This window comes from Parus major, chromosome 8 (genome assembly GCF_001522545.3).
Source record: "Parus major isolate Abel chromosome 8, Parus_major1.1, whole genome shotgun sequence".
In the NCBI taxonomy this organism is placed as follows: Eukaryota; Metazoa; Chordata; class Aves; order Passeriformes; family Paridae; genus Parus; species Parus major.
The window spans coordinates 3,491,594-3,508,760 of record NC_031777.1 but is presented as its reverse complement, the minus strand read 5'-3'; the positions used below and the strand labels follow the sequence as shown (position 1 = coordinate 3,508,760).

The 17,167-nt window shown below is 50.0% G+C and overlaps 1 protein-coding gene across 1 annotated transcript in view; it reads left to right on the top strand.

The window, feature by feature from the left end:
* PAPPA2 (pappalysin 2) overlaps nt 1–17,167 on the top strand; it is a 49,605-nt gene that overhangs the window by 21,462 nt on the left and 10,976 nt on the right. The window contains exons 11-14 of the mRNA XM_033516445.1: nt 6,211–6,379; nt 7,078–7,210; nt 8,342–8,451; nt 11,048–11,119. Of these exons, the coding sequence (XP_033372336.1) occupies nt 6,211–6,379; nt 7,078–7,210; nt 8,342–8,451; nt 11,048–11,119 (484 nt within the window). The remainder of the gene's footprint in view (nt 1–6,210; nt 6,380–7,077; nt 7,211–8,341; nt 8,452–11,047; nt 11,120–17,167) is intronic.

The following is a 17,167-nucleotide window of genomic DNA, read 5'->3' as shown; positions in this document are numbered from 1 at the left end:
GCTCTGATCACACAGATTTCTTGAAATACAAGAGGCATTCCCTGGTCTAGGTGAACCTGGTGGGAACATGGTGCTGTTGCTCACAGGAGTTTGTTAAGTACTTTAAGCTGAAATAAGCAGATCTTCCTGTGCACCTCAATGTATTTGTCACTCTGTGAACGTTAAGCACCAATTTCAGTGTTTGTGGACCCCCAGGTAATTAGATATTTACAAGATGCTGGCAGATTCCTGGAGCTTCTGTCTTTCCCAAAAGCGATCAAACATAGAACAGAGGCACTGTAGGAATGAATGGCTGCCTTCTGTCAGGGTTAACATCTCACCCGCTGTGCCTCTCAGCTAAATTTAATCTCTAGCACTGGCATTTCAATGGGAGAAGATTTTTCCTGGTGCTTCGGGGAAAAATTCCTGGTGGTTCACTAGCCCTGCTCTCAGCCAGTATCGCGATGCTGGGGGGTAGAGCAGTGTCTTTCTGTGACGCCCCCAGCCAAAGTCCCCATTGGGTTTGGTCACTAAAGATTCCCTGGCACTGTCTGGGTCCTCCCCAGAGTCTTGATTCAGGCCCAAATCAGGTAATTATGTGTTAATTGTTTAATGCCCCCTTCCAGTTTTAATTGGATGCAGACTTCATCTCTTCTTTGCTCTGGGGTAGAGTTGTTGTGTAGTGGGAAGCAGTTGCCAAATTTCTTGCCTAGTAATGAAGGAAGTGGTTTCTGTAAACAGCTTTTCACAGTGTTAGGAGCATTTCTGGGGCCAAAGGGAGCTGAGCAAATGATTATGGCAGCGATCACATGGACTGCTTTGCAAACTCTAGAGCAGCTTTTGTGCCTGTGGCGCTTCAGGCACTGGGCATTCAAACAGATCCACTCAGTTTGCAAAGTTAGGCACCCTCTGTCCTGCTGCAGCAACTGCTGATAAAAATGGTGACCTCTGGGAGATCCTGAGGCTCCTCTGATGTGTAACTTCCATATGGGTCTGAACAGGCTGTGAGACAAGTCAAGAAAAATCATGGAAAAGTGGATTACATTTTCATAGCAATGCATGTTGACCTCGCATTTTCCCCTTTGTAATTGTTGTTGCTGCTATTTCATAGAACATCTCTGATGGTGGAATACAAAAACCTCATTTACAAAACCAGAAATAGTATTGCTTTCCCATCATGCAGATTAACTCCTATGTGAGTGGCCCACCCCAAGCAAAAACCTTTCCTTGAACTTGTAAATGTCATTGCAGCGTCTCATCAGGAGCTCTTGCTGTACACTCAGCATGAGTACAAACCCCTTGGCTGTAGTAGCTACTAGCCAGTATGTCAGTTCCTGGATTGCGGGAAATCCTTCTGGTGTCTCAGCCCTGGCAAGGAGAGGGAGGGAGCTGCCAGAGTGAGAGGTTGATCCCTTCAATCATGCCAGTTTTGGAGAAAGTGAGGTGGGGGAGAGTTCTGGAAGCAACCAACACTGATGAGGTGCAGCTTCTTGATGTGGTGGTGTGAAAGTAGGGTCTAAGCTGGTGATTTGGACATCAGGTCTCTCTGGGTTCAGAAAACTCATTTCTTGATCTGTTGTCTCCCTATTGTCCACCATCCCAGCAAGCACAAGCCTTGCTAAAGGATTTAGTGCCATACAGGTGCTGATGTAGATACAGAAGCAGGACCCTCTGTGTGTACTGTATATTGGAGAAAAGTCAAGCATAAGCTGTGACTGACCCTGAAGATTCCTCATGGCAAATAACTAGCTCACCCTTGGAAATACAGTCAGGCATCCTTTGAATTATTCTTCTAGCTCTAGCTTTGCTCCTTATGTGGAGTTGCCCACCTTATGCAGGCCATGGTTGGGATCCAGCTGTCTCCGTGCAAGTGAAGGTAATCTTGGACACAGATGCAATTCCCTCACTTCTATTTTTTGGTAGAATTTTCCAGCAGGAGCAGTAGGGATTCCTAGAAGGGGCTGAGATCGTAGTTGAAATTAATTTCCCATAATATAAGTGGAATTGAAAGGGGATGAAGAAATCAGTTGTCTTGGAGATGCTTTTGTCTATGAACCTGAGTGAGGAAAAGCCCTTGGGAAATCACTGCTTGTCAACGAGATCCTTGAGGAAATACTGATGGTGTAATCAAGATCCTGCCAGAAAGTTGCTGCCTTCCTGCTGGCAGGTTCATCTGACTGACAGTGCTGACATGAAGGGTAAAGCTTCTTTGACTCTTCCTAAAAGAGATCTGTTATCAGCCTGGAGAGGCTTTGTAACAGCTTGGCTTCCAGCTGCCAAGCTACTTCACTTCTAATTCCAAAGTAAGGGTAATAAGGGGGACTTTATAAACATTTGTGCTTTGTGATAGGAACTTTCTGGATTTAGGCAGAACCTGTTCCATGGCAGTACTAACCCACCACCTGGATCACACAAAGATATGGACTGTCAAGGAGAAATGTTCAGCATCACCCAGAGCTGTAGCATTGGAAAGTGGTGGCCTGAAAGTCAGGGGTCAGATACTTTGGGGGAAAGGGCATCACCCCCACAGTGCTCCTTGCTGTTCCTTCCAGCATGAAGTGCCATCTGAAGCAGATCTCTGACAGCAATAGACAAGACCAGGTTTGATGGGCTTGCAGAAATTTGGTCTTGTAGAAGGTGTCCCTGTCCATGGCAGGGGGGTTGGAAGAAGATGATCTTTAAGGTCCCTTCCAACCCAAAACAATTCCATGATTGTGTGATAATAGCTAAGAGATCCTTTAGAGGAGCACTCTAATGTTGAGAGGATGCTCTCAATTTGGAGACCTAAAAGGTCAGACCCTTCGGGGGACTTGTTTCACTTGCCCATTGTGGGATGATTCCTTGGAGAGAAGAGATTTGGGGATCTCCAAGCTGCCTTTGTGATGTGTTGAGCTCCTGCTAGCTTGAAGGAATGAAGCAAAGAGCCACTTTGGTATTTTCAGGCAGATTTGAAGGTCTCAGCCTGCAGATCAAGGGAGCTCAGCACAATCCCCAGTGAGTTTACACAGAGATATTGTCCCCTCTTCCTTCTCTCCCTGTTTAAAACCAGCAGAAACCATGGAAGGAGAGGAGGTGGGAGAAAATGGGGACTGGAAGGAGTTAGCAGACTGGGGACTGGAAACAAAACAAAGTTCACAGCGGGGCAAGAAGGACAGCCTAATCCAGGAGCCCTGCAGTTTAGGAGGGCAACAGGCAAGTGTGTGGTGGGCACAAGAGAACTCACTGCCTCTGCCTGTATCTCACCCCTTCCAGATAAAAGGCAAACACATACAGCTGTGGGAACCAAAAAGTCAGGTAAAGAAAACTCAGGCTGTCAACCAGGCTCCTGTCACTTCCATGTCTAAGGTGTCTGAGCATTTACAGCCCAGGTTGTCCGGGCTGTTTGGAGGGAGCACAGCAGTGGAGGGTCCTACAAGCTGCTGCAGCTTTCCTTCAATTTACTGAAAAAACTCTCTCCTTTCCCCCTATTCTCTTTGAAGCCATCAGTCTCCTGCCATAGCAGATGAGGCTTTAGACTCATTTGTCACCATTCCTGCACAGCAAACCCACTCCCCCACAAGCTGGTTGCATCAGAAGATGGCTGGATCCCTGCCAGGTTCTGCATGTTCAGCTCCTGGAGCTGGCAAGTGCTCATGCCTTTGCCTCAGATACAGCCCTTGCTGGCCTCAGACATCTCCCTTTCCTCCTCTGTCCATTAGGCTTGCCTGGTTGGAGGGTTGACTCTGATTTTCCTGGCTTCCTTGTTAATCAGCAAGTGCCACTAACCCAGATCAGAAGAAGTTGGGAAGTGGGAGGGGGTCCAGAAATTTCAAACTCCTATGAAGTTGTGTGTATTTATGTATATACTTTTTTTTTTTTTTTTTTAAGGCCTCTTCCTTCCTTTCTCCGTGTTTCCATATGAACTGCTTATTTCATGTATGTGGGAGTGGTCCACACCCCATTCCCTAGCCCGGGGTCAGCCTGGGCTGGCTGTGTTTGATGTCCCTGGGTGGATGCTGGCGGTGGGTTCAGCCTCCAGAGCAAGATGGTCTGGGAGGGTGCAGGTTTGGGGGAGAGGTGTGAGAGGCCATGCTCTGCCTGGGGGCACTCCAGCACCACATCAAAACGAGGAAGCTCCTGTGAGGACGATGGGGCTGCAAACCACAGCCTGCACCTGAGCAAACTGCAGCTGCCACAGCGTGTCCTCCCCATGCTTGACCCGTCCCCCCCAGGCCTTCCTGGGCACAGAGCCTCTGCCATGGTTTGGAGAGCAACAGAGAGGTGCAGTGGCCAGTGAAAAGTCATGTGTGCCTGGGATGCTCCTGGTCTCTTTAAAGGAGTTTGCTCAGTGCCTGAGGTATTGCTGTGGCAGTGATTTCACACTACCAATTTGTTTCTATCTCCATAACCCCCAGTGCTTTTCCCCTTCCAAGTTCTGCAGCTGGATCACACCCTGTGAGCCAGGAAGTTCAAGAAGGGGAAAATGCTGCTTGTGGAGCTGGATATCCAACATGAATTAGTCCTTCTTGGCATGTGCCTTTGCTTACCTTTAAACTTGGGCAGATCAAAGCATTCAGTCAGATTTGGGAGAAGGCAGTCTGATGGGGACATCATTGCAAGGCAATGACTGTCATCCTCATAGAAAGGGCAGGTAAACAAGAAAGTTAAATGAGCAATGGACTGAAACCACAGATGCCTACAATGAAATCCAGAGTCCCTCTGCCTCAGCAGCTTTCTGAAACACTTCATAGCTGCAGCTCCCTTAGTTAATTCAAGGCTGCTGCTGTAGGGTGATACTGCAACAACCCTCGCTGCTCAGGTGCTCACACCACAGCCATCCTCACTTTTCAGGTGGGCTGGAGGGAAGATTTGTGCAGAGCTCTGTGCCAGTGGACTTGATGTGTCCCATTCCCTACCCTGCCTGCCTCTGTGTTACCTGCTGGAGCCCGCATTCACCTTGGCAGGAACCCACTGCCCCTTTGTACAGTGCTGAGAAAAAACAGATCCCTGATTTCTGAAGGGAGAAGGGGGCTCTCCAAAAGCTGCAAATATTTTAAAATATGAGAATGCTGCAAAAACCTCTAAAATATCTCACCCAGGAGTTTCCAGCAGAAATCTGACAGGGAACACCCCTGGTCTGGCAGCAGGGTGCAGATGGGGTCCCCTTGCTTCTCCAGGCTGTGTGACCCTGCACCATGTGTGGAGGCACAGCTGGGTGGCCCCACACAATGTCATGACCCTGCACCAGGTGTTAGGGGGCACATGGGTGGCCCCACACTCTGTCTGCTGTCTCTCAGAACAAGGGGCAATTTATGCCTTCCCCCAGGGGTTTCTGTAACCCCTGGCGGCCCCCTCCACATACCTGTGGCAGGCTATAAACTCCCGAACGTGGCGCCTGGAGCCCTGCCTGCTGGCACCCGTGGTGGGAGAGGGCAGGGGCAGGCAGCTGGAGTGTGCTGTCAGTAAAGGAGGACAGGAATGGGGAGAAAAGTCTCACTAAGGATGGAGCAATCAGCTCTGGCTCAGGTAAAGCCCATCAGGGCAGTGACATGTCTTCTGCTGAGAGCGTAGTCCTTGGCCAGACTGATGCCTCACCAGTTTTGATGCCTCTGTGTAAAAGATTTGGTGTCTCTATCACTGCCAGGGAAGGGAGACTGAAAAGTGGGTGGGCTCCGCTCCTGGACTTTTTCTTTCTTTCTTTTCTTGGCAAGTAGTTTGTGTCTGGGCTGTTTTAGCAGCATAGGGTGGTACTGGTCTGCTGCGGCACGGCAGCCCCTTGGTGAGAGCAAGATTGACAGATCTGGCTGGAGTACAAAGAGGAGCCTCAGGAGCAGCTGGGCACAGGCCAGAGGATTTACTGGTGGAGGCAAACTCCATCCAGCAAAGTATGCAGCTACTGGCGGTGGGACAAAGCAGGACCTGCAGGGACTGTGGGAGGAATGGTTTAGGGGCACCACAAGAGGTGGGGAGCTGTGGGGTGGCAATTACAAGGGAAATGCATCCAGTGTTCCTAGATCAGTGGAATCCCCCCAGGGAGAAGAAAAGGTCCTGGTTAAGCATGGGGTGTCCCTTTGCCCATGTGTGCTCATGGTGAGGGATTGTATGATGTGGGAAAGTCCTACACATGGAGGGCATGACTGTGCTCCAGGAGAGAGGTCTTCAGTCTGCTCCTGACAGCTGTGGGATGCCTGGTGCAGCCAAGATGCAGCATTTGGGGTTCTGCAGGCAAGTCTGGTGTCTGTGTTTCCCCAGGAAGTTCCTGAAGGTCCAGTGCCTGGAGAGTGGGCAGTGGGAAGAGGGACACTGCGTCCCTGTGGTTTGCAAGCCCCCACCCCCCGTCTTTGAGGGCATGTACAACTGCACCCAGGGCTTCGAGCTGGACAGCCAGTGTGTCCTCAACTGTGAGCAGCAGGGACAGCAGGTGAGTGTCTGGGGAGAGGCACACATTGACCACACCTTGTGTTTCAGAGCATCTGCAAAGTGCAGGTCTCCCTGTGCAATTCTGTGCAGAGGGGTCCTGCAACAGTTTGGCCCATCCCCAAGGCCAAATACCCTTTTACCACCAAAGAGCAGACCCTCTACAAGCCCAAAGCTGTTCTTGCTGTGCCCCATACATGGCACAGTGTGCCTGGGGATGCTCACGTGCTCCCAGGGGACCTTGTCTGGAAAGCAAAGGTCCTAAGCAAGCTGGCTTATCAGAAAGCCAATCTGGCTGGTCAGAAAGCATAAGCAGGGGGTTTCCAGTAGGTTTTGGGAGCTGCTGTGAAGGCATTCACTTGGGATGATGGGCAAGCTTGCTGCAGCAGTTGTACTCACCAAGGGGCCTCCCTGGGCATGGAGGCTGCTGCCTACCAGCTCTTCCACCCAGGTGTCTTATCAATGCTTGGAAAGAGTCTTGTCAGAAGAAGTGTGGCTGATTCCCTCTGGTGGGATCCAGCAGCAGCTGGGAAACAGTTGTCTTTCTGGTCAGTGCACATAGGCTGGAACAGAGGGCTGCACACCAGCTGCCTTGGGGAGCTTTTCTCTGGAGGGATGGGTGTCCTGGCACGGTGCTCCCCCAGAGATGGGCAGTGGCCAGGCAGGGCAAGTAACACCAGCTGCTCTCTCTCTGCTTTGCAGGTTCCCATCATCTGCACTAAGGAGGGCTTGTGGACAGAGGAGTTCAAACTGTGTGAGAGCTTGCAGGGCACCTGCCCACCACCCCCGGAGCTGAATTTCGTGGAGTACAAGTGTGAGCAGGGGCATGGCATTGGTGAGGATGAAAAACAAACTTTGTGTTGATTCAATCATCCCATAGAGTTGATAGTCACAATGACTCCTCCTCTACAAATCCCCACTTAAACAGAAAAAAAATCCTGTTTTCTCTTCCATCATCTGTATAAATACAGATCCAGGGTTAGCTTTAGCCTTGTGCTCACCCTGGTTGCACTCTTGGGCAAGACCCAAACCTAAAGTTGTCTTCAGCATTAAGCATCTCTCTTTCCAGAAGCAGCAGGGATTGTCTTTAGGGCAAACCCAGCTCTTTGCATTCCTTTTCCTGACCTGTAGCCCTCCATCTTTCCTGAGGTCTCTCCACTTGCTACTGCTGTTGCTGTTTGCAGGGTTAACATGACAAATTCTAGATAAAAGCCATAAAAGCTGCAGTGACAATTGAGTGTAACAGGGCACTTTCACCAGATGAGGGACCGCATCATCCACTTCTGTCTGCAGGACTTGGTTGCTTTGTGCTTTCAGGAAAAGCTACAATACTTAGCCATGATTGTTGCATCTGGTCTAGGATCCCACTGGACAGGATGCTTGAGCACAGCAGCAAATTTTATTGTTTATATTTATTTATTATTTATTTGATTACTTTGCAGTGAATGCACCAGTCATCCCAGTCTGGTCCAACCAGGCTGAGGACAGTCTAATGACAGGGACTGCTGAGGTTAAGCTCAGGACAGACCTGATGTGAGGCTGGTGTTAGGGCTGGGATCCCACCTGTTTTTCCAAGGTAGTTTTTGCAGCCTTTTATCTTCCTGGGTCATGGGAAGGCAGTGGGAATTCTGTGGTAGAAAAATTATGAAAGACACTTCTTAACGTGTCAGCAAACATCATATAACATCCAGACCAGACTTATTTTCATGCTGGGTCCCCTGTCCTGCCATGAAGGTTGGAATCTTTCTCTTAGATTGTTTTAGTTTTCCTTTCATCTGGGAGAAGAGAATTGAGCACAGCTCTTGTAGGCTTTTGGCTAATTCAGGATTTGGGGAAGGAATTGCTATCCCAAGCTGGGAGGAAAAGGGTCCCCTCTACATCTGTCTCTACCATCAGTGGTGGCCTCCTACAAGGCATTGATGCCTGGCTCCTGGTAAGGTCCTCAAGGCTTTCCCTTCTCCCACAGGTGCTGTGTGCATTCCTTCCTGTATCATTCCTCCCAGTGACCCCGTCATACTGCCCAAAAACGTCACTGCTGAGACAATGGATCACCGGCTGCAGCCCACCAGAGTCCAGGTAAAAGGGGAGATGAGCTCTTCTAGCAGGGGGGTTGTGGCAGCATGGAGAGGGATCCTGTCTCCATCTCCATCTGGTGTTTTAACCCAAATTGTCTGCCTCAGGTGAAGAAGGGTAAGACTTGCAAAGGCAAGCAGTGGATGCTACTACGCATCCTCCTGCTCGCCTGAAGTTCAGCATAGTTATCAGCTCCCAAGCCAGCTTTCAAGGAATTGCAGGATACCACAATATATGAAGTTTAATGCAAGAATCCCACTGATTTTTCAGGATGTGCTGTGTGCCTAAACCCGTTAAGCTGCTGTTTATTGTCGGCCAGTGTGCTGGGAGAGCAAAAGCCGCCTCTGGCACAGTGTAAGCCTGGGTCCCCAGTTACCTGGCAGCAGAGATGCAATCCTAGGCAGGCATTTCCCTGCCAAGGAAGAGGCAGGACACTGTCAGCTGAAAGGTGTCTCCAGCTGCCAGGACCCGCTGGCCAGCCGGGTGCCTCTGCTGCTGGAACAGGGGAGCCTTTCCCTCCCCGCCTCTTACTCATTTTGTAGGCAAAGCAGCTCGAATAGCTCAAATAGTTTGGATCCTCATGGCACGGCTTTACCAAAAAGCAGCTCTGCCGGGGTAATATTTCTTGAAATAAAAACGAGATGTATAAGGAAGGAGGTGGAACAAAGAAAAGCAAACAATCTTCCCAGGAGCCAGTGCTCCCATCCAAATGCTTTCCCCTCCTCCTGGGAAGCCGCAGGAGGCCCAGCATCATGCCTGTGGATACTACTGTGCGTTGCCTTGAATCAGACCCACAGCGGACAGCTGCCGGGGGGGTGAGGATGCCTGGGGCATGTGGGATGGTTAAGCACGAGCCTTGGAAGGAGGCCTTGCCTTTGAGGGATCAGATGGCTTGGCCCGTTGAGGCAGTGGCGTTCGGCTTCCCTTTCACCACCGCTGCAGGCTTTCGTGCAAGGGAGGCATTTTGCAGAGAGGAGGAGGAGGGAGAGGAGACGCTATTTTAAGAAGGAGCTCTGTCCTGTGCCAGGAGCTCTCTCCCTGGACCATCTTGTTTTCCTCTCTGTCCTGGCTTCTCTCTCCGCTCCCCACTTGGCTCCCCCAAGCCTTCAACAGTTTGCTGTTCCCGGGAGCTGCCATGCTCCATGAGATGGAGAGGATGGGGCAAACAACACTGGGAACTGCAGTGGCCACTCAGAGAAGGCACAGTCCTGTTTTGCTTTCAGCTCTGATTCATTGCATCCCACAGCTGAGCAGGTTTGTCTCTCTGCCCTTATTTCCCAGCCTAGAATATGAGTATACCAATATGAGTATGCTAAAATGGCATCCGAGTTGCACAACAACCACATGCAAAGCAACTCCATGGGGTTGGGATGCACGCATCCTCTTGGCTGAGCAGGAATTAGTGGGCTCTGGAATTCCCCAGTCTTTGCCCCATTAGGCTGGCTCTCCCTGGGACTGCCCTCCTGCGCTGGCTGAGGAGTACCAGGGCCTCATCCTGCTCCAGCTTCATCACGGTCTTGACCAAAGATGCTGCAGAAGGACCTGCAGCTGGTCTGTGTGGGCAGAGCTGCCCCATCTCTAGCTGCCATTCCACCTGGGAATGCTGGAGCCAGTCTTCCTGCCACTGAACATGTCAAACAACAGGCTGGGAGAAAACACACCTATCCCTCTGTGCAATTCCCGTGCTGCGAAGGGCATCCTAGGACACTTTCACGGGCCAGACGCCGTTTTATGGGGCCTCAGATTTCAAAGCCTGCCTGAGCTTTACAAGGAGGAAATTGCATGTGCGGTGGGGCTTTTCTTCCCCCTGTGTAATCATGAGTGTTCCCCACAAACCCCAGCTAAATGAGCAGGGTGGTGTGTTCCAGGGCCGGGAAACTGAGCCCTTCACATCTCGCTCTTGTGTCCATCTGGCTGCAACAGCTGAGTTTGTGCCTTGTAAATACCAGTGAGAACCTCAGAGTGACCATGAGTCTGGAGTATCTACTTCAAGTCCTGTCTGGAGAGATGAGTCCTCCCAGGATGCAGTTTCCAGAGCCTGAGCAGGGATCAATGAGCCAATTGTTGTAGGCACTGAGTGATGACCAGCTGAGAAGCTTGTGAATTCAGCATCACACAAAGACATGATGGCAGACTTCAGTCTCTTGTGGCTTACCCCCAGTAGCAGCTCCTGGCCAAGTCAGACATTATGGTGGCACTGCCAGCCAAACCCACTTCTCAGGTAGTCCCTGTCCTTTCCCTTCGTTCTCTTGCAGTTTTGTATCAATATAGAAACACAGAATCACTAAGGCTGGAAAGGACTTCCAAGATCAGCAAGTCCAACCATTATACATCTACACACACACACACACACACACACACGTGTGTGTCTGGCCTCTGCCTTGAACAGTGTACCCTGCTCTGTGGGTTCTTGGGTGCAGCTACCCTGGGTTTGCTGGGCCTTAAAGTGTACAGGGAGGGTCCTGGGGGTGTCACTGCTGTTCTGCCCCACACTGAGTAATGCAATGCTGTAGGAGACCCTCAAGCTCCAGGAAGCACTGCTGGCTGTTTCCCTGCCTCATCCACCTCGCCTGACTGCAGTCTTCTCCTTCTCTTCCAGAACATTGTGTGCACGGGCAGGCTGCGGTGGTACCCGGAGCCCTCTGTCATTCACTGCATCCAGTCGTGCGAGGTAAGCCCTCCCTGTCCCCAGCACAGGCTGCTTGCTCTTTGCAGGAGAGTTCCTGGCAGTGAAGACCTGCTCCAGCACAAACCAGACTGTTTTCACCTTATGTTTGCTCTGAGCTGGGCCAGGGCTTGCTGGATGAGCAGAGATAGCAGAGGAAATATCCTTGTGTAGAATCCCCACAGCCAGGATGATGCTGGGGAGCAAGAGCTGCACAATAACCTATTTCCTTCCTTGCCTGCTTCTTTTTGGCCAGCCTGAGCAGAATATTCTAGCAAAAGGATTTCACTGGCAAGGGGTATCCCCCAAAAGCCTGAGCTGACTCCAAGCTGGAATATTTCCCTAACCAGAACCGCAGTTCTAGAGTAACATGGGTCCAGAAAAGCCCTGTGTGACTCACCTGTCCAAATCAAACAGTCAGGATTTCCAGCCTTGTGTATGCAAAACAAACTGCTCCTGAAGAATCTGCAGACAAAGAATTCCTTGCAGAATTTGGTTAGCCACTCATTTAGCTTTGAATAATGACCAGGCAGGAGAAAATCATAGGCAGCCTGGAGTCAGTTCACAAAGGAAATTAAAAATAGGCAGTCTTTGTCAAGCACTAGTTGTTATTATGATTGAGGATAAAAGGAAAAAGGGGGGGAAATTTTGGAATGTTGTATGCTGAAAATTTGGGATTTTTACCAAAAAGGAAAATGTAAAAGGAGTTTGCACACCAAAAATAGCTTTGGGGTTTGCTGATTGTATTTTTTTTTCTTGTGCTCATTTCAATGCAAATGATTGCTTTTCCTCGCTGGTTCTGCTGAGCTCAGCTCTTTGCCGACTGAAGTGTGGGGGAAAGGGCAATGTTGCAGGGGCATGTCCTCAGGAAGGAAACCTAATGGTCTACAGGAGGTGCAGCAGTTATTTCCCAAATTCAGTGTCTGTGTTGTGCATGTCTACTGCGAGACACCGGCAGAAAAAGTAGGTAAATGAGGTGCTGTGTGCTAGAAAGGTGTTTGGTGATTGAGTACCAGAAGTTAGTGATCCTCTGATATTTTGGGAGCTCTGTGTCTTCTAAACCACATCTTTTAGCACAAATCTGGGGTAATGTGTTTGAAATGGGATGGCTTAAGTGGAAGAGCAGACCAGATGATTGAGTGATTGTCTCTGTGGTGGTTCTTCTAGCAAGGGAGAATTTCTTGTGCTCTCTGGGACTAGGTCCTTTCAAAAGAGCTGATGGAGTGTGAGGTGTTTCTTCTTCCCTTCCTGTGCAGCTCAAGTTACATAAAGCTGACACAACTGTGATGCTCTCCCTTAGGCTCAGGTACCCCAGACTGACCCTAGTGTTTCCTCCTGTGTGGTTCCTGTGCTTCACCTTGGGTGTGTGTGTTCAGTGAGAGATCCCATAGGGAATGATGAAAAATGGCAATTTATTTGTTTGTGTGTGTGAGAGAGAGAGAGACTGAGTACCTGAAGTCACAGTGTAAGTCACTGTGCTCTCATCAAATGCGCTCACTGCCAACATGAGATCTTTATGTTCCCGTTTGCTTCACTCTGCTTTACTCTGAGGAAGCAGTCCCAGGGAAGACTCTTGGCAAACAGGAGGTTAACCAGGCCAAAATCTTACAGTGTCCCACCAGAAGATGGAGAGATTCCATGTTCTTCATCACCCTTGTAGACTTCTTAAATACTTTTTCTGCTTTCAATTATTGTTTCATCAAGAATGACCAAGCAGTCAGTACATACTCTTCCATCCGAGGTCTTACCAAAGCCCTGCATAAAGCTTCCTTGTGCTGGAAATGTCTCTTTTGATGGGACACAGGACTGTATCTGTTGTTTCTGCACTTGCATCAGTCTGGCAGTCCAGATATCCTGAGGTCAGCAAGTACACGCAGATCTTTCTCTTCCTCCTTTCTTTCCAACTGATGAGCACCAAGCTAACAGCAGATGTTTTGCCATCACTACAAGAGCTTGCCCTTCCATTTTATACAAGAGAATGTCATCTTGTTTCTCTCTCTGTAGTCTTTCAGGTCATCTAACTATTTGTTAGATATCCTGATCCTCCTCTGTGGAACAGTGCCTTGTTCCTTGTTAGCAGTTTCATCAGGGCAGGCCTATTTTTACGGTCACAGTCACTCACTGTAACACTAATGAAGATTCATCCTCAGATAGTTTCTTTCACCCTTATGCTCTCCTTTTTGCTACAGCTCCCAGCTTCCTCTTCATCCTTGTTTTCCTTCTCCTCACTTCTCACATACATGTCTTGGTTTATTTTTTTCCATGTGTTTCCTCCTACAGTGCTGCAAGCTGCTAAGGTTAGACCAATAATCCAAATTTTCCTAGGTAATTTTTTTTCCCCCACATGAGTTTCATAGTAGCCATTGTCTTGCTGTAAAGAGTAACACTTATTGAAGGTGCCCCGTTCAAAGTACTGCTCTGGGAGCTTCTGCTTGGCACTGGCAAGAAGGGAGATGTCACCAGTCTCCCCATTTGACCACAGAATACCCTGAATGTTGTTTCTACTTCATCTGTGCTGACTTCCATCCTCATTCCTATTCCTCTTTGCCTTCCTTCTTGTGACGAAGAGCTCTGCAGTTCTCAGAGGCTGTTCCACTTCCCCCAATCCCTTGTGGATGTGGAGGCATCACACAGCAGGAGCAGAGTAAAGACTATAACCTGCACTCTGTCCTCACTGCATGGAGGCCCCCTCACACATGTGGTTCAGCTTCACTTGCCATGTCCATGGGTCATATTAGTCCTGGGTTCCCCCTCATTTCGTAGGAGCCCCTCAATGGAGACACCTCCTTAAAGAGCCCAGACTGTGCCATCACTGGGCAGTGAAATGCTGTTCCAGTGGACTGTCCATGTCACCTCAGGTCTGAGTCACCCCTTGGAGAGTCCATTGTCTCTCTGTTGACTGCCAAGTGTGTCTTGGATCAGGCAGGTTTCTCTTCTGGATGCCTCAGTGAGGGGAGCAACCCTACATAACAGGAATCCAGGCCACCTGGCAGCTCGTACTGTCTCTCTCTGGTGGAGTCACTTCAGGCCGGGGCATGGGAGCAGTAGCCAAGGCTCAACCTTCCCAGCTCCATCTGGAACTCTGCCTCATATTGGAAAGTGCAGGTCACCATGCAGTGGCATTGGAGGGACTCTCGCTCGTCTTTCTCCTACGCTGGCGGTGGATCAGCCTGCCTGCTCATCCCTCTCATTTCTCTCCCCACCTCCCTTCTCTTTCTGTTAATCTGGTCATCCATCTGCCTCCCTCTCTCTTGCTGTGCCTTGCCAAGTTCCCCAGTGCCGGAGCAGTGAGGCACGTACGTCGGCGAGGGAGGGAGGGGAGGGAGGGATGCAAACCCTTCCAGGAGCCCGTCAGGAATACAAGTTAGCGCTGAGCGCACTTTGCCTTTCGAGGGCCAGCGGAACATCTCGTCCCCTGCCATCAGTAGAAAAACAGATGGCGGCACCAAGGGAGGGGGCTTGGGGCTGTCAGGAGAGGGGAGTGGAGGAGGAGAGAAACCCCTCCTCCCCACCATGGCTTGGGAGGAGGTTGTTTTGGTCCCGGTGCTGTGTTTGACTGCTGTGAGGGAGGTGTTTGCAGCACCTGGGTCACGTTCTCCTAAGCCATCCCAAGGTGATCACTTCTGATGTATCATCCACCTGTGCTCAAAAGCAAGTGAGACTGTTGACTTGAGAGGAAGAGACAGCTTGTATATAGAGATCTTGTATATAGAGATCCAGGTTGCTCCCTTTGACCATTCCTGCCACGATCCAAAGTAGTCTGTGCATGAGTGTGGCTGCTATGGAGCACCTCCTAGTCTGTGCAATGCCCTACATCTGCACCCCTCTGTCTCCCACCACAGGGGCTCCCGTGCTTCACATTGTAGGTGGTTTAGGTACAAAGGTTCACTTAATTTATCATCACTGTGTTTACACAATGTTTTTCATAGGACAGGGTAACCACCACTGTCCTGCTCAAGTGCACTCAGAGAAAGCTAGGCTGCTCTTGCAGTGACCACAGTGAATGTGGGCAGCATTTTTGGGCAGCCAAAATTGTGCAACATGCTGGCCTCATTCTCACCTCCAGCTTCATGTTGTTATGTGCAGGCAGCAAAGGGTTAATGGAAAGGGACTTTGACTTGAGGTCTCTGCCTCGTGGCCTGGATGAAGATGGGCAGAGAACAGAATGCTGTTGTGAGCATGAGCTGCTGGGAATTTCTCAGGTCTTCCCTGCACGAGGACAAGGTCTCGCTGCCCTCTCATGCTGCTGGTCATGTTATCACAATCGTAAAACGTTCATCTGTTCTCTGTTTTGTGGTTTTACTGAGCTATTGCAATGGAAATCATTAAATAGGGACTGAAGTGTTTATGTGGTTGCAAGTTGTTCCTGAATCTCTTGATCCAACAGGTAGTAAAGGACCCTGAAGAATCCTTAGCTCTTCCCACCAGGATGCACAAAACCCTCACTTGGCACATCTGTGGCTTGTGTCCAGCATTTCTCAGTCAGAATTAACCCTTTGGAAGGCATATACAATAAGGATGGTGGGAAGTGTCACCTAAAACCTGTTATTCTTTCATGTGATGGGAGACAGGGTGTGAGACTTGTTCCCTGGGACAAGCACTGCAACTGAGCTCCAGCTGCCTCTGTTCCTCAGTGTCAGTGGGGCTAGGGACCCTTGGTTCTCACTCATCCCAGACTTGTGTGTCTCTGATTTTGTACCATGGCAAAACTCAGCACAGGAAACTGGTAAGAAATGTGATGCTGGTGGAATGCCCTGCTCCAGGAAAGATTCTCTTCTGTACTTCTGAGGCTTAAGTCAGTGAGGACTGCAGGTACCCCATCTGCACCAAGGAGACTCTCTAAAGCAAGCGTGGCCAGAATTTAGTCACCCTCTCATGATTCACACATCTTTCTCCTCTCTTGGACCAGACAATGCTGTACCTCCCACCCTGCTTAATGCAGCTTGTACAGATGGTGGGGGAGCATGAGGACCAAGGACTGCAGGTAGTGGTCATTTCTGCATCAGCCCTGACATCTGACTGGTGAAACCAAAGCCCTTCATGCTGGGGAGGTGGAAGGCAAGATGGGGAGCTCTTTGCTTTCCTGCTGGGTACATTTTCATGCTGCTTTTGGCATGGGCAGTGTGGGCTGCTCAGCATGGGATACAGCCTTCCAGGGGATGATCCAGAGAAATCTATTCCTCTTACAAAAATCGCAGCTGAGGCGTGCACTTCCTAAACAAAGAGAAGATCTCTGTCCCCTGCACACACACGGAGTGTGATTGTAGCAGCATCATTTTATTAAGAGACAAAGCAGAGGGAAATAAAATTTTCACACAGCAGCACAGTGCAAGGACAAGGGACAGGTGCCCCTCCCCTACCTGCAGGGACAGGCTCACAGGACCCCAAAAAATGGGGGTCTTTTGGCATGGGTAGGGCTCCAGCACCCAGAGACACCAATAGCGGTGCAGCCCCAAAGAGGTGGGAGCAGCCTCAGCTTCCCCAAGTCACATTGTGCCAGCAGCCCTGCACTTGGGATGTGCTGACCTCTGGCTGCTTCTCTGCCCTTTCCAGTTCAGGTGCCTTCCCCTCATCCCTGTCCACGTCCCGCTTTTCCCCCTCCCAGCAGTCACAGTCGTGCAGCCAGTGGTACAGACAGAGTGGAAAACCACTGAAGGCACCCGCTGAAATAAAAATCAATGAGTCGTTTCTGATAATAAACATCCCCAAGCGTAGCCCAGCCAACTGCTCTTCCAACACGAATATTCATTCCCCTTCAGCTCCTTCATCCCTTGTACATTGTTTTTCTTTCTGTTTAAGATCTGTAACAAGAACTTGGCAGAAACCAGATACAAGTGGGTCAGGAGGCCCTTGTGGTTTTCAAGGCTTGTTTTCCATAACCCGTTCTATCCTGTAACATATTTTGCACAAATGGCTTGGCAGGAGATCCAATCTGTGCAGCAGGAGAGCTGCTGAGGGCAGGATGGCAGGCTGGTGCTCATGGCACAGGAAGTCCTGCCTTCTCCTGTGTGTCCCAGCGGTATCCCTGCGAAGGGTGAGCCACCATGCTTGCCA